The sequence below is a fragment of the Eucalyptus grandis genome, chromosome 3, assembly GCF_016545825.1.
Source record: "Eucalyptus grandis isolate ANBG69807.140 chromosome 3, ASM1654582v1, whole genome shotgun sequence".
Classification (NCBI taxonomy): domain Eukaryota; kingdom Viridiplantae; phylum Streptophyta; class Magnoliopsida; order Myrtales; family Myrtaceae; genus Eucalyptus; species Eucalyptus grandis.
In genome coordinates this window covers 58,914,478-58,940,783 of record NC_052614.1, presented here as the reverse complement: position 1 = coordinate 58,940,783, position 26,306 = coordinate 58,914,478, and the positions used below count along the sequence as shown (strand labels likewise).

General features: G+C 37.9%; 1 protein-coding gene across 1 annotated transcript; it reads left to right on the top strand.

Annotated features, from left to right (window-relative positions):
• Positions 1-7,402: 7,402 nt before the first annotated feature.
• Positions 7,403-10,157, top strand: LOC120292008 (disease resistance protein RUN1-like). The gene is made up of 2 exons (XM_039309850.1): positions 7,403-7,497; positions 9,329-10,157. Exons 1-2 carry the CDS (start codon positions 7,403-7,405, stop codon positions 10,155-10,157), a joined length of 924 nt encoding a protein of 307 aa, XP_039165784.1.
• Positions 10,158-26,306: the final 16,149 nt, after the last annotated feature.

Sequence of the window (26,306 nt, the reverse complement as noted above, 5' to 3'; positions counted from 1 at the left end):
ATAACCATTTCAGGACCCTGAGAAGAAGCTGAGGAGGAGGAACCTGAAGGGGAGAAAGACTTTTGAAGAAGAAGATGATCCAGAGAGGGATCTTGAGTGTAACCCGGATGTGGATTGAGATCTCATCCCTTTTGTAAACCCTGTCTTAGTGTAGATAGGTGTGAGACAAGTATGCTGTGAATAATATTGTAAATATACTATGAGTTGCGTTGTTAATAAAAGTGTGGTTGTGAATTTCAATATTAAAAATATGGCCCGCTTTGCTATCTCATTGTTTTATTGTTTGGGGATTTATAACTGCTTCCGCATCCGTAATAAAATGAAAGGGTCGGCGATACTTAGTCTGGGATATCGCACTTTAAGATCGACCTGGTAGAAGGATGGGCGCGTTCCCGAGAGGGTCGGGGCGTGACACGATTGCACTCTTTGCTCGCTTTGGTCCTCTCCACTTGCAAATAAAGCACCTTGAGAAGCGGGGGATTGTCCTCTTCGATCTTCTTCAATGGGTTATCCACGAAAACGCTCCTCTCCAAGTCCCCGAGCTTTGCAATGTCCACCACCTCAAAGTCCAGTATAGACAGTCTCTCTGATCTTCTTCAACGTACGAGTAGAAGCGATGAGGACACCGACCCTTCTCTCAGATTTGAGCGAAGATATGAATGAGAGCACAAAAAGTATACAGTTCTAGGAATTTGGTTGCACAAAAAAAAAGTTGAGGGGCATCGGTAAACATTTTCAACAATTTAAGGACTTGATGCCTTAGAGCTTCTAATTGACCTTTATGGTCTCCCAAGGAGTCTTTACAAATTTCTAGAACTCGTTAAAAAGTCTTGGACGCCTTTGCTGGTGTCCACTAGGGGTGTGCATGGTCCGGGCGGGCGGTTCCCAACCTAGAACCGGGAACCGCCCGCTAAGGACCGGTTCCGAAAAATTGGAACCGGGATCCACCCGTTTGTTGCATGGATCCACCCGGGAACCGGACCGGACCGGACCGGATCCACCCAGGGAACCGGACCGCGGTCGGTCCGGTTCCTGGGTGGATCCATGGAACCGATCTTGACGCGAAACAATTTTTTTGATTTTCAACATAAACGACTACATGACATCAAAGCAAGCCAAAAAAGAAAAACCAAATTTAAGTACGTGGAACAAAAATTCATTTGTTGCAACTATAAATGCAACCAATGAAGGAATGGATGTAGGTAAGTTGATATAGAGACAGAGAGAGTAGTAAGTGTTTAAGAAAATGGGTCTCTCTTAAAGCTATGAACTGGACATATCCTTCATTAGGTTCGGAAAAATATCACAAGTCGCACAAACAAATCAAAGGAGGTGAAATGAGGCACCATCCAAACACAAGAAAACAAAGGAAGTGCAACTAAACAAGACTTTATTGAATACATCACATTCATCATTATATTAATAAATAAACTAAACAACGAAAAAGCATAAGAATTCCCCAATATTTAGCTTTGTATTCATCCTGCAACAAAAACAATTGCCACAAAACAATTGCTTTGTATTCAATTTTAGTATTTTTAATATTAAAAGGGAACCGGTCCGGTCCGGGTGGGCGGATCCGCCCATGGAACCGGGAACCGGACAGTTCCCACCGGTTCTCAAAAATTGGAACTGGAACCGGACCGGTTCCCTCAAGAACCGCCGGTTCCGGGCGGTTCCGGTCCCGGTTCCGGGCGGTGGGCGGTTCCGGGTATTTTGCACACCCCTAGTGTCCACTTGCTGCTGCAGAACGTTAGGTGGGAAATAGACGATTAGATTATTGATGTTGAAGGGAGCCGACCAACTTGTTTCTTCCCGCAGACCAGACCAGAAAAAATCTCCTATCCTTTTGAGAAAGATTCTCGCATCGACTTGACTGTCGCATTGAATTAATATAAATTTTCAAGGATTTATATTTATTACAACAATACAATACCCTCAAACGACATCATGTTATCTTAAAAATTAAATCTACCAAAAAAAAAGTTGAGCTTCGGTGACTTTATGTATTCCACTTGACTAGGATAATGCAATATAATAGATGTCTAAGTTCTTATTTTCCTTATAAGTATCACCTTAGTATCTTTTACAAACATATCCCAAACATTAGAGTCAGTAGTTGTTACTAATGAATTATTAGATTATTTATCCACAGAGACATCCGTAGAAAGCTACATATAATTCTCAGAAGGCGGGACCTCGGTTCATTTTCAGGAAATGCAACCCTGGACCTATGGGTTTGCACATGTATCTTATCAAGCCAAAAAGGAAAATAATTGTGAACTTAACTGATTAGCAGCAAATTTGCCTTTACAGTCTTTTAAGGAGTCCAAAAAAAAAATTTCACTTGCTGAAAAGTCCGGGCCGCTTCATTTAAAAAACAAAGCGTCTAAAACAGAAAATGACATACCTCTTAACACTCTCGACTTTTAACTATTCAATGTTTGCGGGACTTGGTTCCTCTTCTCCACCATGTTTTGGGCTACCAGAAGTGATCCATTCTGCATGGAAGGTAAATGGTCGCAATAGGAATATCGCGCAAATCAAAAGTAATTTTGATTTTTTTTTTCGATACCTATAAAATGTCTAGTTTCCTATAATATGTGCATCTAGAGATTTTCTTTCGATTGATAAAAGACAGAAAAATATAAGTTTCCTTCTTCATTTTAATTTTAGATATTCAATTAGATACTTTTTCATATTTTATTTAACAAAGCCTACGAGATAGTTAAAAGTAATCTACGGGACTAACAAACAATTTATGATCTTTGACCAAATGTGCAATTTGATCCATAAAATTTTAATTTGGTCAATATGGTTCTGAACTTTAACTCAATATGTAATGTAATCTTTGAACTTTAAATTTATCTAATATAATTCATGATTTTTTTATACATAATCAATACAACTCCTGAATTTTATGAAAACATTCAATATAGTATTTTCATTAATAATTCAGGACTAGATATTATATTAAATATTTTCATATAATTCATGTGTGTGTGTGTATATATATATAATTTCATGAAAGTGGATGGGTCAGCTAGGTGTAAGTATGGTATTTCTTTAACATGAATCTTTATTTGTTTGACAATGTTTGTATGGACTGAAGTCTATGGCGGAGGATCCTTTTGTAACCTTTAGTGTAAGGGTTTGCAAATAATATTTATATTGGGAAAGAAATCTATAATATAATTGAGACTACCTAAGAACCTTTGTAATTGAGTTTTGTCTTTAATCTCATCTGGGAATTTGTCAGTAAATGAGATTGATCTTTCTATGGGAATTATGGTGCCTAAATGGATATAATGACCTAGGAATCTAATTTTGGTCTAAAAGAGTGCAATTTTAGTAGGAGAAACTACTAGACCATTTTGTATGATTATTTTTATAAAAGTAGACAAATGTTTGAAATGTTGTTCTATATTAGAGGAGAAGACTAGAACATCATCTATATAAACTATAATGTATTCTGAATAAGGATTGAAAATTTCATTCATGATTCTCTAGAATTCTGAATGAGCATTTTTTTTAGAACAAATGGCATAACATTCCATTTGTATTGGCCGAAAGGGATAGTAAAAGATGTCTTATATTTATCATTTTCACTTATTTGTATTTGTCAAAAAACCTGACTTTATGTCAAATTTTGAAAATATTTTTTATCTACATAATCTGTTTAGCAAGCCTTTTTTATTGGGTATTGGATATCTTATCCATCTAAGAGCTGTATTTAAAGGTTTATAATTAATAACTAATCTCATAACTCCTCTTTCTAGTTCAGTATTTTTATTAACGTAGAAAGCAAAACAGTTCCATAGTGACTGGCTTTTTTCGTATGAGTTTTTGTTCAAGAGGTCTTGCATTTCTATTTGGCAAAACTTTCAAACATCTTGGTTCATTTGTGTAGGGCGAGCTTTTGTAGGTGTTTCGTTTTCAGAAAAATCTTGTTCATAAAGTAAATCAACAATATACTTCTTTCTTTCCCAAAAAGCAACAATATACTTCTTTCTTTCCCAAAAAGCATTGGGTAAAGTAGAGCATATAGTTTTTTCTATGCGTTTTTGTAGAGATGCTATTTTTTCTATGATGTTTGGTTTTATAAGATTTTCCTCTATTCTTTTGAATTCCAAATCTTCTTTAAAGAATTCAAGCTGGTTTTCTTTGTCTTTTATAAGGCAATTTATTTATGAAATAGAATATTCTTATCAAATATTTATGCTTCTCTTTTGTGGTTTTGTTATGAAGTTAAAAGTGACTTTTCTATTTAGAGAATGAGTTTCAATTCCTTCGTTAATAACTGTAAAAGGTTGAATTAATTGTATGAAATGTGTTCCTAGAATTACTTGTTGACTCATATTTTTTACTAAAAGAAAAGATGTTTTGTAGGACATTTGGTTTTTTATTATTAAGGTTTCTAGCAATTTGTATTGGATATTTAATTTGTCTCGTGAGACTAATTTTAGAGATTTAGAAGTTTTATCAAAGTATTTTGTTGGGATAAGGCATTCTTTGATACAATTGAGATCCGCCCCTATATCAAAGAATGTTGTTGTTTCAATAATAAATTCATTGTTGATTTTTATCATTATATTTATTATCCATTTCCTAGAGGTTATTTGTGACACCTTGAAATTTTCAATTCTATTTTCAATTAAATAAATCGGGTCTTTCATCGACGCACCTATAATACTATTCTCAAAGCTGATCACTCCTGAGATAACTAGACTATCTGGGGAAGTCATTAAGGAATTTTAATGCAATAGACTTGGGAATTCGACCAGGAATCGATTATTCGACCGTGCTCATCTGCAGAGATCATTACGGCTCAGTTATAAGTCGATTAGAGATCAGAGATAGGTCGGTTTGACAAAGATGTGTGGCTAAACGTGGGTGATTCCACCAAATTACAAAATTCTCGTCGACCAGTACTAGACTAATTTTTCTGTCGTTTTGGTACATTGTGTCCATATTTGAAACCTCGAGATTTTTATGACCACCGAAAGTTGCCAATGTGTCGAAGAGGTTCATTGTGGTTCAAAAAAAATCAACCATGAGTCATTTGCACTAAAAATTTCTGAAAGCTACCCAGTATGCTAGGTCACGCTAAAATCGCGCCAGATTAAAATTAACCTCAAATTTGAATCCGATTTTAGAAATTGAAAGTTCTGTCATGTCACGAGTTATTTTAGGAACGTTAACTCATCCTCTGAAGATTTTTCTGCAAACCAATATTTTTTGCGAAAAGTCGATATAGGGCCGTTTTCGACCAAAAAATTCAAGGGAAAGTTTTTTATCGCGTTTTTGGAATGCAAGTTGGTTCTATTGGCGAGGAAAAATATCAATTTGATCGAGGACTCGATAGTGGAATTTTTTAGGGCTGAATTGACTTCAATTGGAGAGAGATTAGTCCAATTTGAGAGGAAAACACTTCAAAATTCGTAGCCCCCCATACCCCACACCTTTGGACCCTCTCAATGGCTTCCTATGGAAGCTTTGGCTGTTGCAAGAGTGTTGAGGAAGCCAGCAACCGTGGTGGGGCCAAGTCAAGGGGACAAGAGGATAGAGAGAGAGACCAAGTGGCCCCCTCAAGCCTTGTTGTTCCCTCTCCTTCCTTAGCCGGTCGAGCCCTCCATTTTTAGACCAGAGGAACTCCAAAATTTACAAAGAATTTGAACCAGCAACCTTCCCCTAGCCCGTCGACGCTCGCCAAGCTGCTTGGATTCGCCGCGTCACTGTCGCTGCCACCACGAGTCCCACAAAAGCCACGCCCATCCCACGCGTCCCTGGCCGTCGTTCCACCCAAACGTGACCCCAGGCCGTCCCCAGAGCTATTTGAACTTCCCTTGCCATTGTTAGAGCCGCCTGGTCGCCCGTCGAACCGCCGGAAGCCCGCTACAGCCATCCGCCGCCCGTCCCTACTCATTTCAGCCTTAACCAACCTCCATCCAGCCTTGTTCGGCCCAACCTCAGAACCGAAACCCCCTCAAGACCCCATGCATTGTTTGGCCCGTTGAGCCCTTCCGGACCTCGAAAGGTGTCCTTGCTTTGGAGATTGTCGATCATCTCCGCGTCCCCATCAAAGTGAACCCATCGGATTGTTAATCAAGTGAGTTTACTCACTAATCTCCGCTTATGGAGTTAATTATGCTTAAGGGTTGATTAGTTTAAGTTAAGTATGGATTAAGTGGATAGTTAGAATAGATTAGCAATTTAGTTATTTGATATTGCATGTTAGGTGGTTAGAGTAGTGCAATTAGCAACTAGATAAGCTCTACTATTTCTCTCGAGTGGTTCGGAATTTTTCCAGACCCATTTCGGTATTTAATTAGGCTTTTCTGACCTAAGTTGCATTTATTGGTATTTAATAATTAATTTTGATAATTATTTAATTAATTATTATTTTTGGAAATTAGACCGGGATAGCCAGCAATAAGAATTTAATGTTAATTGCAATGGTGTGGTTGGTTTAATTATCCGGATGATAATTTGTGCAATTTATGTGTTGATTGTAATTTTGGGTATTTATCCCAAAATTTATTAATTTTGATAATTAATTAGAAAATTACCGAGCGTCGGTTTACAACGCCAAAAATATTTTTATTGACTATATAATTAATGGGATTTTATAAAATAAAGATATTATATTTTTATTGATGCCTACCATATACCCACACACGATTATTTTGCGAGGAACTATGAAAACAGTGAAATGGTCAGTGGATGAGTAGATATCTATAAATCAGCTTCAGTGAGCATATATATATCAACTTCGGTGAGCTATAATATCTATCAGGGTCAGCTTAAGCGAGCATTCTATTGTATTAGCTTAGGTGAGCATCGATCGTTTCAAGGAAACGACTTGATAGATAGTATTGATTGATAGATAGTATTGAAATGGTTGACCGAAAGGTGGTCTTGATGACATGGAATCAACTAAGTCGATTGATTGATGACTTGATTTGATTGGATGAATTGATTTGTTGAAATGATTAATTGAGTGGTTGAATCATATTGACTTGCAGGAAGGGACTAAGACAAAGGTAAGTCATCTGACTTGTGTTTGTGTCTAGGCAGCCCTCAATGCATATTCTCTTCCTAGTCAGAGCTTAGGAGGTGAACTTGTTGAGACGTCGTCTCACCCCATTGTGGGATAACATCTTCAGATCCTTAGATGGTAGCTCTTTCCAAGCATTTTGGACAGCCGAAAAAGGTCATCGAGCAGAAGTGCTTTATTCCGCTTCATGGGAACCCTCGAGGATGGGTCCATATGAACTTGTGAGGTTCGTGGTCTTGGTTGATGCAGGTCTACCCCCACAAAGTACCCCATCAATACAGGTCATGGTATTGTTAGGAGAGGAATGGATAGAAATAGGGCCCCATATCGGAGTCTAAGGTCCCCATGTCGGTGCTGGAGGTTGCTTTTGAGAAAGGCATAGCAGACCCACCAGAGGGTTCAGTGGTGGACTCGTGTCTGTCGAAGTCAAGGATCCCAGAGTATTCAGTCGAAGACTCGACTAATTAGGAGATCTGTAGCCCTCTAAACCCCTCTATCTTGCAGACCTTGTTTATAGACCGGCTAGTATTGTAAATGACATAGCTTGATATGTATATATTGGTGTGGGTTGGTTTTCAAAAAATTGTGGCCCTACTTTTCTATCACATCTTATTGTTGTCTAGGGATTTAATTATTCGCTTCCGCATGCGCATTAAAATGAATGGGTCGGCAATGCATCCTGGAACATCACAATTTAATCAACCACCGAGGGATGGGCACGCGCTCGGAGTATCGGAGCGTGACATTATTTCTATTAATAGCATAAGGAAACCTCGGTTAGAATTATCGGAAGTATTAGTGATTTCATTTTGATTTTCTAATTTTGCTTTTCCTTTTACAATAAGAGATTTTATATCAGAGATTTCTTGTTTCATTTTTAATTGTGTTGCTTTCAAGGCTTGTATTTCTAATTTTTGTTGCTTTATTTCATTTTGGAGATCATTAATATTTATTGGCCTGGACTGGGGTTTTTGTTTCTATTAAGAATGTCTTTTAGATTGTATGAAGTATTGGATTTAGTGGTAATATTCATTGAAGATTGAAGTCTATTTAAGTATTCTTTTTTGGCTTCTGGGTCGGTTATCTTATCAACAGTGCTGAGGAGGAATTCTTCTTCTTTTGTTAACATATTTATTTCAGAAATAGGTTTTTCGGGAGAGACGTCTTCATATTCTGATTCTGAAGAGGTTTGTATTTCATTTATTTGAAGACCTTCTTCTTCAAGAAGTTCATTAGAAGAAGTATCATTAGTTTCAATAAGGATGTTGTTTAACTAGTATAAAGTATTATCATCTAAAGAGAGTTCATTCAATCTTTTATTAACCCTACAATATTTTGATATATGTCTTTTTTTATCACAAGAGTAGCATTTAATGTCTTTAAAATTTTCTTTTCAATCTGAGGTCTATTTTGGTGTCTTCTTTTATTTTGAGTCAATTTGACCAACATGCCGCTTGAGAGTTTTGGAGTTTTAACTAAAAGACGGAGTTACTGGAAAGCAAACTAAGAGAGCCTCTGCATTTTATTTTAATATCAATAAGTCCACCTTGGATAGGTAGATTTCCAAACTATGACTTATGCAAGTAACTCCAGGTAAAGCCAAAGCCCAGGTAGGTAGTCCAAACATAGAATTGTATCCACTTGATGGTGTGGAGAATCAAACGAGCGATGTGTGCCTAATCCACACACATTTCTTCATTTCCTAATCATCAAGTTAACCCCATGGTCTCAGGTCTCTCAATCTTAAAATTTGAACAAATATTACTGTGACACGGCTCTTTAAATGCCATTACATTTGACATAATCATATCCATAGAAGACTTACATGCATAGGTTGAGGCAAGACACATGTTTTGGGCTTGTTTTCTTTTTGTTTTTCGGGAATACATTTTTCTTCACATATAGCGATGTTCAATGGATGACGTTGCATTTGTCTGCACTATCTCGGTTCATGATTTTCCTATTATGAGTGCTGAACCTTTTTTCCAGGCTTAGCTATAAATGCCGAAATTTTGCTTATGCACGATATAGTAGCCACTCCGTAACTTTCGCCATCATGTAAGCCAATACTATAGTCTTCATAAATTTCTCCACTTGTAAATGTACGTAATATCTAGTAAATTATATCAAATTAGCGAATAATAATTATTCAATGTATCATATATCGCTCATGATGACTTCAATCTAGTTAAAATTTTGACAATTCCACGTACGATGCGTGGGTATGAAATTATTTTAGTCAACTAATGAAAGCGCTTTTATGCGTGGCAGCCAAGTAGAGATTGTCAAATCAATTGTTGAAAACGTACTGGAGAAGCTGGAGATAAAGCAAAAAGAAGTGCATCGACATTTAGTTAGACTTGATGATCAGGTGGAACAGTTGACATGGTTATCAGCTATGGACCAACGGGATGTACGGCTTATTGCAAATTGCGGAATGGGTGAAATTGGTAAAATAACTATGGCCAAGGTCATTTTTAATCAATTGTCTTCCCACTTTGGAAGGTGTTGTAGCTTCCTTGAGGATGTTCGAGTAGGCTCATCAACCGAGGAGGGCAAAGTCCGGCTGCAAAAGAAACTACTATATGACATTGTTGGTTCAAGATTGGCAGAACAAGTCAAGGATAGTGAACAAGGGAAGAAGAGGATTAGAGAAGTACTCCACATTAAGGAGGTCCTTCTGGTTTTGGATGATGTTGCTAAAGAACAGCATATTGAGCATCTAATAGGAAATTATTCATTATGTTCAGGATCTCGCATAATCATTACAACAATAGACAAAACAATTCCATTAGATGAGGGATTTAATGGTAAAATTCGACAGTACGAGATGCTAGACATGGATGCTCGTCACGCACTTCAACTTTTTTGTCGACATGCCTTTGGTACAAACTCTCCATCAAATGATTATTGTTGGCTTTCAAATGATATTGTCTCAAGTGTGGGAGGGCTTCATTTGGCAATTGAAGTGATAGGTTCATCACTTAAAAGGAAAAACAAAGCAGTTTGGAAAGAGATGTTGGACAATTCAAAGAATGTACCTGAAGAAGAGATTCTTAATAAATTGAAAATTAGCTATGATGGCTTAGACAATAATTAGAAGCATATTTTTCTAGATATATCATGCTTCTTTTTCAATGAGAAGACGACTAATCCAATTTACATGTGGGACCATTGTCAACTAAATCCCCTAAGAGGAATTGAAGTCCTTACTGAGAGGTGCTTGATAACGATTTTGGATAATGAGGAGTTTTGGATGCATGATCAACTCATAGCACTAGGAAGGAAAATTGTCTGTGACGACATCCTAGGTGAACTTGGAAAGCAGAGTAGGTTGTGGATTGTAGAAGAGGCCTTGGATATTATAAGAACCGAAGAGGTAAGTAAGAAAAGCTCCATTTTCATTTTTCGAACAGAAGTTGAATCCTAAAATTAAGGACTCCTTTGTTTTCTTTTCTTAGGGATTTTTATCATTTTTTTCTTGCCCGTTCGAGTTGTGAGATGTGGTGGTTGGAAGTTGATGAAGTTACTCACATTATTGCAAAATTTCACTTGCAGAGGAAGGACAAGGTTATAGCACTTGACATAGATGGATTTGATGACTCTGTAGAGATTACAAATCAAGAATTTGAAAGATTACAAAACTTAAGATTCCTCAAGTTATGCAATGGAACCTATGTTGGGGACTTTGCAAAGTGTCGTTCAAAGTTGACATGGATTTGTTGGCGTTGTCCTCATCGGGATTTTAGGGCGGACAATATGCATTTGGATCATCTTGTTGTTTTTGAACTTGGCACGAGTGGCTTCACGGATGATTCAAAAGCATGGAACTTGATCAAGGTATTTCATGATTTAATTCTAGTATAATAGTCCCAGTGTGTACTATGCAATAGATTTTTCACTTAACATGCCATTGATTTTTACAGAGCATGCAGAATTTGAGAGTTATATCTCTTACTGAGTGTGATGGTATAACAACAATCTCAGACTTCTCTAAATGCTTGCGTTTACAGAGGTTGACTCTTGCACATTGCAACAAGCTAAAGAGGATTCAAAGCTTCATTAGACATCTACAGTCATTGATTGAATTCGATATTGAAGGGTGCATTGGTCTTATAGAATTGCTGGAAGAAGTGGGGGCACTAGCTAATCTACAACGCTTCTCATTGCTAGGATGTTCTGGGTTGCGTGAACTTCCAAGTTGGAAATTTGACCTCATTGATGGAGTTAGACTTATCTGACACGGGCATTGCCAAATCAAACATAATCACAAGATGTAACTTGAGGTGGATTGGGAGGTTTTTTAGACTGAAAAAGTTGGATTTAAATCTGCGAAACATCGTCGCACTTCCAGATTTGGCCTCTCTTTCTCATCTGGAAGAGCTTACTGTGCCTGAGCAATGGGCAGAATTCAAGAAGCTTCCGCCCTCTCTGAAACACCTGCGTGTAAGAATTGGAACGTCATCGATAGAGTCGATTCATTTATCAAAGTCGGTGCGTCATCTTCTTCATTAATATACAATAGAATACGTGAGTGCACAGGTTTGGAAATTGATTTGTTCTAATTTCAGTTTGATGCTATAATTCGGTAAAACTACCGAAACAATAAAAAGTCAAATATTATTCTGAATTTGGAAGAAGATAATTTTTTTTTAATCCTACGATGAAAATATATCAGAGATGATATTTAAATAATTTAAATACGTAAGTGTTCCTTCATAATTTTCTTGTTAATTTGAATTTTTTTTGTATAAATTAAATAAATAAACAAATGAGTGCTGGATATTATGTAATATGGCATGCATTTATTTCGAAGGCTCTCTTGAACTTAGGCACTGATGCGCAATAGCTTGCAAATTTTGAAAAGTTTTAGATTACCCTCACATTTACCCCACCTAAAGAAACTTTGATTTATGTTGCCTCCATTAGTTTTTCAGCCTTCATAGCCTTTAAGTTTTACCTAAATGGACGAACTCATTTTTCTTTTATAATCCATGTATCGTTCTCTGTTTTCTTAACTTCATAACCCATGTAATAGACGTTATTTTGTTCAAGAAGAGTTGGTCCATTTTTAATGGCCATACAAACGGATAAAGTAATGGCAGAAACAAAGATGAGAGTTTGTTGAGTAATCTGCAACTTTTCAAAGTTTGCATGCTATTGTGCAGTGCCAAATTTACGAGGGTAATATGATGTTTCTAAAGAACGGTGCCATTGTATGATATAAGGCTGACCATAGGAGTTTATAGTTCGGACATTGATTAGATAATTAAGTACTAATTTAATCTGGAACTGCCACAAAATATCTTTACTACTTTCAGAAATAGATGACGTAATGTCTTTTGTTGAGCATTCCAAAGCCTCTAAAGTGCTAGACATAGTTTTTTTTTTTTTTTTTTGGTCCAACCTAGACATAGTTACTTAGATACTTCTAAAAAAAAGATGATTTTAAATAAACAGTAAAAAATGTATGCGGAATCCGGACTCTTATATTTTGTTAGTATCTAAATAAAACAATACGTGCAATTTAAATGAGTGGAATATGAATATGTAATCTTGTGCTAGTAAAGGAAGAAACCCAATTTGAAAGGAAGTCTTGTATATTAGAGAAAGCTTTGATTCCTTTCTTGGCCAAATATCCTTTCTTTGGCCACGTATTTCTACTTCCTTTTCTCCTGTTGGACATTTGCGGTTCCTAGAGCAATCTTTCCTCCTTTTGAGGTTGCCATCTTCTGTTGTACTTTAAAAGTGCGTTTAGTAACATTTATGTTCAAAAATTGTTTCAAGGAACAGAAATATAAAAACTATTTCTATTCCGAAGAACAATTTTTTACCAGAAGAACATGTTTGGTAAACTTGTTTTGAAATAGAAAAATAACAAAAACATGTTTGGTAAACTTGTGTAATTTTTTTGTTTCTTTCAATTTTTTAATATTTTTATTTTATTTTTCCTTTTTTTCTTTATTTTTCTTTCTTCCTTTTGGTCGGCCGGCCTCGGCCATGGCCGATAACCAGCCGACGAGTGCTGGCGACATTGCCTTGGCCGGGCGAGCTCGCCTCGCCTGGGGCCGATGACGCTCCAAAGCGAGGTTGCCAGCCCTCAACGGAGTCATTGACCCTCGACGGCCGATTGCGGGCCATGGCCGAGGCCAGCGACTGGCCAAAGAAAAAGAAGAAGAAAAGAAAGAGGAAAAAATATGAGAGAGAAAAATTGTCTCTCGGAAGTGTTCCGGGTACTTGTTTCTTGTTTCTATTTCAAATTTGTTCCTAGGAACAAAAAAATAGATTTAGAAATAAAACGTAAACAAACACGTTTTTGTTCTTTAAGACAGACCAGAACACAAACAAACAAAGCACATAAAGGTGCGTTTGGTAACGTTTCGTTAAAAATTGTTCCAAAGAACAGAAATAGAAAAACTATTTCTGTTCCTTGGAACCATTTTTTACCAAAAGAACGTGTTTGGTAAACTTGTTCCTGAAATAGAAAAAAATGTAAACACGTTTGGTAAACTTGTGTAATTTTTTTGTTTCTTTAATTTTTTAATATTTTTATTTTAGTTTTCCTTTTCCTTTTTTTTTTTTTCTTCCTTTTGGCCGGTCGCCGGCCTCAGCCATGGTCGACGAGGGCCGGCGGTCTTGCCCAGCCATAGCGAGGCTCGCCGACCCCCAGCGAGGCCGAGCTCACACAGCCACCAATGAGGCTCGACCTTGCCCAGCGATGGCCCGGCGAGGCCGAGCCACCACCAGGCGATGCCAACCCGGCGGTGGCTCGACGAGGCCAAGGCCAGCCACCGGCCAAAGAAAAAGAAAAAAAAAAAAAGAGAAGAAAAAAAACTAGGAGAGAGAAAAATTGTTTCTCAAAAGTGTTCCAGAAATAAGAGACAAGTTTTTCTTGTTTCTTACTTCTATTCTAAATTTGTTCCCGGGAATAAAAATAGATTTAGAACAAAAACCCAAATAAACGCGTTTCTGTTCTTTTTTTGTTTCTCGGAACAAAAAAAAAACAGAAATTGTGTTCATGAACACATAAAAAGAACACAAACAAATGCAGCCTAAGTTGCCTACTTTTCTTCACAAACAAACGTAGCCTAAGTTGCCTACGTTTCTTTCTTTTTTTTCTATTTTACTTAATTATCCCCACTTGACTTTATGCCGTTGGATGGTTTTGGTTCTTCAATATTGCCAATGAACTCATTTAATCGTTCTTTAAATATTAATTCATAAAACTTGCTCCATAGATAAGACATTGGATGATATATTGCAAATAATAGATTTCAAAAACAAATCTTGAAACGACTGAGCTAGGTCGTACGAGACGACTACGAGTTGCAAAACCTTGACTAAGGCGAAATCGACTCTGGTTGACTAGATTTCCTACATAACTTTTAACTCCGCAACGTCCCCAATATTCTCCCTGCACGCACTCGTTTGTTTCTTCCTCTGCTCGCTTCTTCACTCTTCTCTCCCTCTCCATCATATCTCTAATTATACGAGAAGAGGAGAAAAAACCTGCAGGATTCTTAGACCCTTCTCTTTGAGACTTCCATTTGTCAAATTCCCCACGCCTACGAAAACAGGCTGGTAAACTCTCACCCTCAGGCGTTCCCGTAAATATTTGGAAACGAACGTCTAACTTTTATTTGGCTTGCGGCGAGGCTCAACGGTGTCACCAGGCACCGGCAAGTCGTGTGAACCCGAATAGCGTAAACGAAAGGGGGCTCCAACGGTTCCTCAATATCAAAAAAAAAAAAAAATCCAACTTTTATTCCCTTTAACCTTTCTTTAGCGATCTAGGACTTTTACTTATGGTGGTTGAAGAGAAAGTGGTCCTTGTTGGGCTAAAAGGGGTTTATTTTGACGTTGCTCTGGTTCTTGTTTTGGTGACAGGAAGTGTTGTTGAGGCTGGATTTACAGGACAGCGAAGGCTTGAAGAAGGCCTTGGAGATACTCTCCAGATTTGCGGGTATCAATCAGATCAACCTTCTTCTCACCTCTATCTCTCTACTTCTATAAAAAGAACAAATCCTAGATAATCCGTGTAACATCCCGAGTCTCCATTGTACACATATTTTCCGCTTTGAACACTAAGTCCTCACGGTTTTGTTTCTCTCGAGGCAACCCATACTACCCCAATAAAACGCGTATGTACAGTTAGAGGGACCAAAGCCTTATAAGATAGCTCATGACTCCCTCCCTAGGCGATGTGGGACAAGAGAGGGACTCATTCCTTGTGCATGTCCGGGGACTGCCGCTCGGGCTGTCACACTCTCCACCTCTTAACAAAAGAGCATCCTCGCTATGGCCCCACACAAGGTCGGGAGTCAAAACAGCATTGCTGTGGCCCCACACGCGGTTGAGAATCGGCTCTGATAGGGCCACACGAGGTCAGGAGTCAGAACAGCATTCTTGTTGTGGCTCCACACGCGGTTGGGAGTCGGCTCTAATAGGGCCACACGAGGTCGGGAGTCGGAACAGCATTCTTGCTGTGGCTCCACACGCGGTTGGGAGTCGGCTCTGATACCACTTGTAACATCCCAGGTCTCCACAGTACACATATTATCCGCTTTGGACGCTAAGTCCTCACGGTTTTATTCCTCTTAAGGCAGCTCATATTACCCCAAGAAAACGCGTATATACAGTTAGAGGGACCCAAGTCTTATAAGCTAGCCCATGATTCCCTCCCTAAGCAATGTGAGACAAGAGACGCACCCCCTTCCTGCGCACATCCGGAGACCGAGGCGCGAACGCATCGCCATCCCTCCTCCCCGCACACCGTCGACTAAGCCGTCACACTAGTGTGACAGCCCGAGCGGCGGTCCCCGAACGTGCGCAAGGAAGGAGTCCCTCTCTTGTCCCATATCGCCTAGGGAAGGAGTCCTGGGCTATCTTATAAAGCTTAGGTCCCTCTAATTGTACATACACGTTTTCTTAAGGTAGTATGGGCTGCCCCGAGAGGAATAAAACCATGAGAACTTAGTGTCCAAAGTGGACAATATGTGTACAGTGAAGACCCGATATGTTACAATCCGAGTCAAAACAGAGTGTGATTTGGCTGCATATGTGCAGGGTCGACATGATTGTGGAGCTTGTGTTTAAACTGAGGAAGGTCTTTTACACGATAATAGTCTCGGTCAGACCGGCCAGAGAGGCTAAAACGAGGAAGATCTCTTGCACGGACATAGTCTCCGTCGGACCGGCCAGAGAGGCTCAAGAGAAGGACGATAGCGAGAAAGACAATAGGACAACGACAGCAGTCACGTCGTGGTGGTGGTTGTTTTTATTTTTATTTTTATTTTTTTTCAAAAGTGGTCGATGTTAAGTGATACTCGTCTTGCTATTCCTCAAAATAGCAAAATCCCTTCACTATTTATATGAATATTTATTACAAGTACACACTCTTATTTTACTCGCTCACTAACAAATTCCTCACTTCACTCCCACAAACACCCCACTCTCCTCACCAATGGAGACTATCCCACATACATCTTCTTCTCTCCACTCTCTGCTTTATTCTCTGCACTCTCTTATTTTCTCTCCTCTTTACGTTGCTGCAATTGGGATGGGGATATGAAAATTTATAGACTTTCTTCACCGACATACTCTCTGTGAAAATGGTAGATGCATAGGCCACGTGTTCTCCATTTAATCCCAACTCTTTGACTATTATCCAGGTCATTTGATGAGAGATTGTTTCTTGGATTCTCCTACACACTGATGTGGGCTCCTTTTCTACCTCTCTTTCCAACTACTTCTATAAACGAGATATTTACAAAGATTATTCTACAGGAATATCTAGAAGAGAGAGAGAGAGGCGGTGCCTTCTTCAATCGGAAGACTCGAATGCCGATCTACCCTTGATATTTGAGTTTTTCGAAAACCTCAACCTTTTCACAAACTGGTTCATACATAAAGTTATAAGATTTCGGGTCCGACAGGTCACGATCATTAGTTATCAAATTCTGTTCATGGAGATGGCTCTATAATATATTTAGATGTTGAGTGGGCTTGCCGTCCTTGAAGGCATATAGGTTCTTTTATTAACGTGACCTGAAAAAGCACTTGCGCGCATCCCATTATGCTTCACGTCCCAAATCCGTCTAGTAGAGACGATTAAAATTTAGAAAAAGTCAAGTTAGGATGTTAATGGCCTCAAAAGTAGTTTGCCAAGCCAATCTAATTTGCACGTTCCCAATCATATCAACTTTGTTTACTTCAGAGAACTTTCCGCAAGAATACAAATCATTTATGACGCACAGAATCATATGGATCCACAAACTTTCGTAAGCTTTTGTGAGTATGAAAATGCAAATGCGAGTGGCGGTAGGTCGAAGAGATCGAGATGGAGTGCGTGGATGAGGTTGTGGTTTCGAATTTGGAGTGGAGTGTTTCGTGGAGAGCAATGGTGGTTTTGAAGTAAAAAGGAGAGCTTTCATGGTGGCTTCCTGCTTCGAGATAAAAGAAAAAAAAATCTAGCGACACGACAATATCGCATTAATTGATGCCTTACCCCAAAAATGAGTAAACAGACAGTCCTCTCTGTCTCTTTTTCTAACGTTGTTCCTCTTTCTGCTAAGATTCTTCACCCCCATAATTGGTAGAGATATTCCTTTTTGTAAATAACTATCATATATTCCTTTTCGTAACTAACTATCATAATTTTAACTAAATTATACGCCCTCCCGCTATTCCGTTTTTATAACTTTTGAAGCAGTCCAGTCAGCTGATCTCAAGAATTAGAAGATGTTCTATTGGAAGTCGTGAATAGTATTAACCATTAGCTATAAATAGTATTAACTATTTATAGCAGAAGTATCCTTTATTTTGGCCTTCGACCTTATAGTCATATGCTCTTCTAGACGTCTCTCAATTAACCATAAATCAAGTGGGTTAGGACTAAGTATGCTAGGTCTGCGGCTTACAAGTTATAACCATGAATTCGCTATTTATAAAAGTCCATCCTTTATTGAAATCATCGGGGCCAGCAGGACCAACAGCGACGTTTTGTAGTTGGTACTCGATAGCAGTTCATTCCACTGATTTTCTCTCTCTCTCTATCCCACAGATGAAGTTCGACACTGATATGTTCAGCTCGTACGCTGATTTTTCTCTTTTTTTTCTTTTTTTTTTATGGGTCCAAAGTTCGTACGCTGATTGGGCTCCCTAGCCTTGTCTTGTTGTCCTAATTGTTCAGTAGAGGAAGCTTGCTTAATTATCTTCCATGCATGACCCAATTCCACTGTTGCCATTTTCGCCCGATGCCTTTAACATCATACCGGTCACAGGACGATGAGAAGAATATCGCTAGCTAACACATGCCATCAGACTTCTTCGGGGCAATTCACATATCGAGATTTGTTCTTTTTTATTGGTGCTCACACGAATGCTGGGAAAATTATTTTTAAAAAAGTACAATAGTCAATTCAATTTTAAATATTTTAATTTAACTAATTTAATACTAAATTTTATGACAATTTGTCAATATAATCATTCTGATTAATTTTAGCTGAAATTGCTTATGTTAATGCAGTCGTCTCATAAGACGGCCAATGAAAAAATTTTGCAATTTTTTTTGGTTTGGCTCCCAAATTGATATAATGCAAGCATGTATGTACTGGATGTATTGGCCAATTAGACACATCTTATTCCATTTAACTGTAGTTCCGCATCAGGTTAATGAATTAATAAGTTTATATTCAATTAAGGGAGGGTTTAGTTCAATTTTGAAATGGGGCTTTGGGTGTAAATGTAATGCAAAATATCAAAAGTCAAAATCCTTTGGGAAAATGTAAAACTCTTTGTAAAGTGACTTTGAGTTCAAGTAATATTTGACAAAAAAAAACTCTTGCAAAATATTTTGGTTTAATTTTTAATTTTTTAATTAAAAACTCAAACATTTCACTAGAACCAATGTAAGGCTCAGTCGCCAATGAGCCAAATCCCGCACCGACGCGAGAAGCTATATGAGAATCTTCTCTCCCCCGCTGCAATTGAAAAAAATAATTTTATTGACTTCGAGGCCATATCTCAGCTCTCCGATGACATGGCAGAGACAATCCTCGTGGCTCCATGATCGAGCTTTAGCTAGGTGAGGTCTTGTCCAATGATGAAAGCCATCAAATCTAAACCGATAGTTCCGTAGACTCCACAATTAGTCGGACTGGGCTCCGGCGTCGCCTCATAAAATTCAATAATCAACATGAATAAAAGAATACCTCACACTTGTATTAAAATGATTCCTTTTATCAAAAACGAAAATCCTTTTTTTTTCCAATTTTAAAAATTATTTTCGTTAATTGGAAAATTAGATGTCCTTTTTACCACCTCTAGCGGCAGTCGCTTGGGTCGAGTGATCCTTTGTCACGACCTACCTCTCGACAAGGAGCAAAACAAATTTAGGAGCATTACTTAAAGGACATGCCTAAAGCTCATGATTAGGTGTGTACTTTTTAAAGCCCATATCTTGCGCAATATTGAGGTGATCATGAAAATTTTCTAACAGAGTTGCCACTAACCTATTAGAGTCAGTTAGAAACCAAGTAAGACATGAGAGTATATTTATTTTCTACATAACTAGAGAATTTAGGGTTGAAGATTTGATTACACTAATTAAATAATTAGTGCCGTTTTAATATATAATTTTGTTCATTTCAAAAAGATTTTTTGCCAAGCAATCAAAATTAATTTTAAACTTATTCACTAACATATAAGATAACTATGTGATTGCACAATCATTAACATAACAATCGACAATCGAAGTGACATCAAATAAATTGCATGGAATAGCAAGCATCTAGCACTAAGTAATAAATAAATGCCAGTCCTAACTAAGCAAAGGGAGGCCATAATCATCATATTGAAAGCACACAAGCAAGAGTGTTCATTTCTAAGACCAAAGGAAATGCTATAGTAAAGCCCAAAGGCTTGTTTAACTTTGAGCACAGTTTTTATCAAAAGATTTTCAAAATTTTTTATGAGAAAACTACTCAAAAACTAGTTTTATAGCTTTTTCATTACTTTTAGGAAAAGAAAAAAATTTGGAATTTTTGGAATTTTTTAAATTTTTACTTTAATTTTTTAATACAAATATTTTTATTCCAAAATAGGGACCCGGGCCGGACCCCGGGGCCCGGTCCGATCATGGGCTGCAGCAAGCCTTCGGATCGGGCCAAGGACAAAAATGAGCCATTGTAAAAGGCCCCAACCTTAACTAGAAACGAAGCCAACTTACTAACAAATAAGCCCAATCCGAATCTAACTACACTAAGCCCAGCCCGTACTAACTAGACCAAACAAGTCCAAGTTCATCAGCCTAAATTAGCCCGAATATTATTAGACCAATTAAGCCCGTGCCTCCTCTTCTTTTCTCCACGCCACCTTCGTGCTCTTGCTCAGTACAAACTGAGAAAAGAGAACCCCCCTGCACACCCATGGCCAAGGCTCACCACACCAGACCGTGAAGAAACTTTTCTCGTTGTTGACCGGTACGACCATCACCACACCGCCATAGCAAGCGACTTCCCACAACCGGACAGCCGTCTTTGTCCGCCACTATGACGCTTGCAGCCAAACCACAAATACAAAGTACATTCACAGGAATATGTCAAAAGCACAAGACAAAGGACAACCAAAATTCTGGGAGATTATTCAGGAATTAGTAGAAACTTCAGACCGGACACAATGCATCTATGGATCCTCAGAACAAATCGGAATCCGAGAATCCGAGACTAAAATGAACGGTTCTAGTTCGGGCATTCCCTCGAACATATGGTGATGACGGAAGATATCGAATATTTTTAGAACTCGAACTCGGGTCTAGACCAAAAAATCACCAGGAAATGCTCGACATCAAGCACCAGCTCAGTTAGAATAAAGCGCTCAAGAACTAGAGACACCAAGTTCAGTTCTTCCTTAAAACAGAACAGGGCAAGGCAAAAAGGAGTTTATGGGAACGAGTTTCGACCGCGGAAATCCCTACCCGGCTCGGAGAAGGCGGTCGTAGGGAGAGCTCAAGACCAGTCGAGCTATGGCCGACCGCTTCGCGATGTCTCCGAGCCGAGTTCCTCGGGAAAAAACTGGATCGAACCCAAAGAAAACTCACCTGGAATTCGGTCGCCGCGGAAGAGGAGGCCGCGGGCTCGACTGTGTCGGCTAGAGGTGGTCGACTTGCGACGGGGATGGTCGGGTAACGCTCAGTCGAGAACGAAGCTCGGCTCCGTGTCTCGCTTTGTCTCCGTCCCTCCCTCTGCTCACTCTCTAGTTCGTTCTCTCTCGGCCAAAACCCAAAATCCCAGCACTCTAAAAATCCTCTCTCTCTCCCCCTTTTCTTCGAACCGAGCCCTCCTCCACGAACCAACGTGCTATCCCACTTTTAAGCGGCGACCCAACTGCCGCCAGCCTGCCCCTTACGAACGTACCGCGCCCGACGTTCTCCGCGGCGCCGTCCTCTCTGTCCATCGTCCCCGCACGCCGTCCTTCTTGTCTTTTGTCGTCGAGGCTCCCGTCCAAAAACAGAGAACAAGAGGAAGAAGAGAAATGGTGCGTGGGCCGGGCAGGGGAGGAAAAAGGGACGGCCCGGGCCCGAAGCTGTGGGAGGAAAAGAAGGAAAAGGACAAGGGGCCGGGCCGGCTAGCCCTGGCCCGGCCCCAATTCGTTTCTTTCGTCTTTTTTTTTTAATATTTTTTTACAATTTTAATAATTAATACTAGTAATGCAAATGTTTCTAATGTCTATGTGTAATGCATTTTAATGAAAATTACATTTTTCGGTGAGAAATTAATCCCTAATTTTTATGTGATTAAACCATAAAAGAATAGGCAAAATTTAAAAGTCAACACCCTTACTAGCCATATTTGGCCTTGTCGGCCCTTATCGGCCACCCTTGCACAAATATATAGTAATAATAAGGGGCAAAATCGGAAAACTAGAGATTTCATCCAACATACACTAAAAATTGAGTTTCAATAACTGAAGCACTAAGTCCATAAAGAAAACTAACAAAAAAAGAATTGATATAAGATGATATGAATACCAAAATAAGCACTAGAGAATCATTATGCCTATAAAAAAAAAAACTCAATAAAAGGACAAGCACTATTTCTACAAATAAATCTCATTGAAGCCGTTCTTACTTCAGCATATTTATCATGAAAATCATAGGCATTTTGCTCACTATCGAACACTATGCCTACTATTGATAATACTTCTTAACCTAGAAATCTAGAAGGTCAACATCAGCCCCGTTGAATCACATTTCGAAAATAAATAAAATGAGAGAAAAATCAAGAACTTATGCGCCAATATACTCACAAAAATGAATAGAGATTTAAAAGGAAACACAATATTGGAAACTCGACACAAAATAGAATTATTGGCGGGTTATTTAATGAATAAAAATGAAGTTACTCATAGCAATTCCACTCATCGAACATGACTTCTTATGACACTCAAAACTAAGTTAACATTGTTAGAAATTTGCAGAAATCAAGACCCTGATTATCAAGATTGAATGCCGAAATGTGTAAAATTTTATACTAACATTCAGTTATGATGAAGTCGCAAATAGATACACATAGCTTGAATTGTCAAAAATAAGCACTTCTAGCCAATTGCCCTTTTTGATGTTGATAGTGTGCTCTTTGATTATCATATAATTAAAGTAATGAGAATAGTGAGAGGTTTAACTTAGATGATCTATTTATATGCCCATTCAAAATCTTACAAATAATGTCTTCCATTAAGACAGTTATCTTTAAATTAGGCAATAAACCATAGTTATCAAAATTTGATTAGGATAATAAAACGTCAATAAAACCTAAGGTGAGTAGTATTAAATTGAATGGGATCATATTAAAAATATTATAACAAACATGCCATGGATTGTGATGCACTAGTCACATGACCACATAAACCCTAATATCTAGTCCAATCAAACATCAAAAAGCATGTTATGATGAAAGGGGCAACGAAAGGCACAAATTTTAGTTGCAATAGCTATACAACACAAGAACTCACTTTTTGCGTCCAACATTAGCTCATGGAGTGACAACCGATCAAAATTGAAATTCATGCCAAATAGAAGTATTGGTGGCTTGGAGAAGAAGACGATGGCCCAAACCCTTCCACTTATGTTTGTTGACTTGGTTTCCTTGTTATTCAGATATCGGGCCACTAGAGAAAGGTTGAAACATAAGGCCTACAAAATTCATTGAAGCCCACACGCAGAGCTCGCATTTTCCCAGCCACGGCATGCCTTCTCTCTTGAAGCTTTGACTCGGATATGAGGCTGGATCCGTGGTTAATTCAGTCTCAAATAAAGACCTAAACTCACCGGTTAGTCAAATGTCCACAGGCCCAACCAACAAGTGATTTTTCCTGCAACAGGAACATGGCTTCTTTTGTCCAAAAAACAAAAAATTACTATCCATATGATTAAGAAAAAATTCAAATTATTTTTTCCTTCTTTTCTTCCGGCCTTGTTACCTTAGGAGACAGCCCACGGCTACAGACAAAAAAAAGAAAAAAAAAACCATGGCCTTCGATGCCATTCGCACGATTTCGTTCATCGACGCTATCGGATCTCTTTAGATACTTCTTGACCGGCGTTGAATTCACCGCCAGATCTCTCCAAGTAGTTGCCGGGGAAGAGGTCGCCGCAGTAAAACCAGCTTTCCTTTAGCCTCAGCACCATCTCCCACGAGATCATCACCAACCTTTCCCAGTCCTCGTATCTTCTCGTCTTCTTCCATTCTTTACCATTGCTGCGTAATGATCCACTCTCTCTTTCTTCGTAATTACACAGTCTCTCCCTGAAACAGTAGTCTCTGCGTCCTAGTTGTGTAGTCGAATGCCCTTATGTCGGTAGTTTCATTAATCTGCATTTTATACTAACAAGTACCATACTTTTCTTTGTATGTGTCTTTACCTGATTTGGCTCAACTATACCTTTTTATTGGCAGGGTCCTTGACGTGGACGCCTCTGGTTATGTGCAGAAACTGAAAAATGTGGATCTTATAGACGTTGAAACAGTATGTGCTCTTCTGCTCTTCCAACTTTTGGGAACTATTTCCTTGGTCACTTCCTTAACCGGGAGTTAAGGTTCTGCTATATTCCTTACAACTAGTGTCCTAATTGATAATTGGACAGCTTCAGAGTTTTATATGAACCATAAGACCTTTAAGATTTAGTGAGAAACAGCTAAACTGTCAAGGTTAAAGAGTGAAGGTGTGAATTGGAGGCTCAGCTTTTTCGGTTCAAAAACCCGGGCGTGAGCATGGATACTGGGACAGCTCGAGCACAAAGCTGGGGCAGGGCAGCAATCAGCGGCCGCGAAGTTAGACAGATGATGGCCCCAGTCTTCACCTTATTCAATATTCCTTTTCAAATTTTTATCCTGTTCACACTACAAAAGTTGGCGCTACAAGTGATAAAAAGGAAAATATCCACAAAAATAAAAAAATAGAAAAATAGCAAGGCTTGGTGTGATTCACGAGTGTTCTTTGCTTTTCCTTTTCCTTTTCTTGGTTTTTTTACTGTGATGTCCGTGTTTCTAGGGAAGACTCGATGCTTTAGTGCGATCAAGTGGGGCAGGGTCCAAGTATACGTCATTTATCCCAATTTATTAGGTGCAAGAAAATGACATCCTACGCTGACATAAATCTAAAATTTATTTTTTATGGCTGAATGTGGCACCCGTGAATGATCCAAACCACAAAGCAGTCGACGGTAGTTGCAGGGGAAAGATCTGGAAGGGGTGGTGCCTGTCTTGCCACGAGTGGTGCAAGTCTTACCGCCCTTCATCTATATGCATTCATATACCTCACGTAGCTAAAAAGACATAATTGAACAATTCTAATCATACATTGAAGAATAGAATTCAAGCATCAATTAGAATTATATGCGAAAAATAGGACGTAAAATAAATTTGACTTCTAACCATCGTTCTAATCATCCCTCTAAGAAAATGTTTGGAAATGGAGGCATGTCAATTTTGAATGCCTAAATATTTCTCAAAAGGTAGGAAATAAAAATAGCACCAAAGTACAGGAACTCAATCTTGGGTCCTGAAAAACAATGTCTCAAAGGAGTGATAGACTTGATTTTCCTGTTTACAGGTACTAATTAATGTTTCAAGGCTTTAGGAAATATCATTCCTAAAATATTTCCCAATAATGCCACACGTTGCACCAGCTCTTCGCCTAATGTAAGTTGATCAAGAGCCTTATCATATGCACAAAAAAAAAAAAAAAAAAAAGGCTATAGGTACAGGGAGTCCTTAAACTATTGCAAAATGTCCGATCAGGTTCCTCCAATCTTTTCTTTTTTGGTATAAAATGAATCCCTAAGCTATATACTCGTTTTATTCAAATTGATTCTTCCATTAAAATTACAAATGGAGTTAAATGCTGACATGGCATTTTATGTGTCAGAAAAATTTTCACAGATATCTTGGTTTATAATTTTTGGTGGTCAAAAAATTAGTTTAGGGTAAATTTGTCACAAATGTATCAATTTGGTTTTTTTTTTTGTGATATTAATCCATTAAAATAAGAAAAATCAAATAGAAATTCATTTTGGACAAATGCATGTATCTCCATCTAAAATAAGTTTTGCAGTGTACTCTAGATTGCATTCGTTCTACTTAAAGATGAATTCATTCTACAATAAAGATGAATATATCCATTATTTGATGATTACAAAAATAAAGTCGCATATATTTAGATCATATCATGCATATTATTTGATATAAACAGCATATTAATACAAATGAACCAAAAATTTACAAACAAAAATGTTAAAATCTCTCGCAATGCTCTTGCCTACTTTATTTTTATTTTTTAATTTTATTTTCCTCTCTTTTTAAATTATTATTTTTATTTCTTTCTTCCCCTTCCATCATTCTCTAATAAATTTCAATTAAAAAGTAAACTATACTAATATATCTAAAATATTAAAATACCTAAAATATGTAATAAATATAATTTATATATGAATAATAATTAAATTCGAATTTATAAATACAAATAAGATTAAATTAAAATAACTAATTTTTTTATTTTGAATTTCTTATATTAGAATTCAAATTATTTATATTGAAATATAATTTTAATTTTGTTAATTTAAGAAGATTGTCATTTAAGAAAAATAACTTTTATATTATTGATGTTAAATTCTATCTACCTTTATCCCGCATTTTCATGGGATAATTTTATCTATTCTATATCTCCTTTTATATCTGACTTTATCTTATTT

Excerpts from the sequence above, each read along its gene's own strand:
- LOC120292008 (XM_039309850.1), top strand. The coding sequence starts at position 7,403 with ATGTCGGTGCTGGAGGTTGCTTTTGAGAAAGGCATAGCAGACCCACCA. Across the intron at positions 7,498-9,328 it reads TCGAAGTCAAGGATCCCAGA|CCAAGTAGAGATTGTCAAAT; the intron begins GTATTCAGTCGA and ends TATGCGTGGCAG.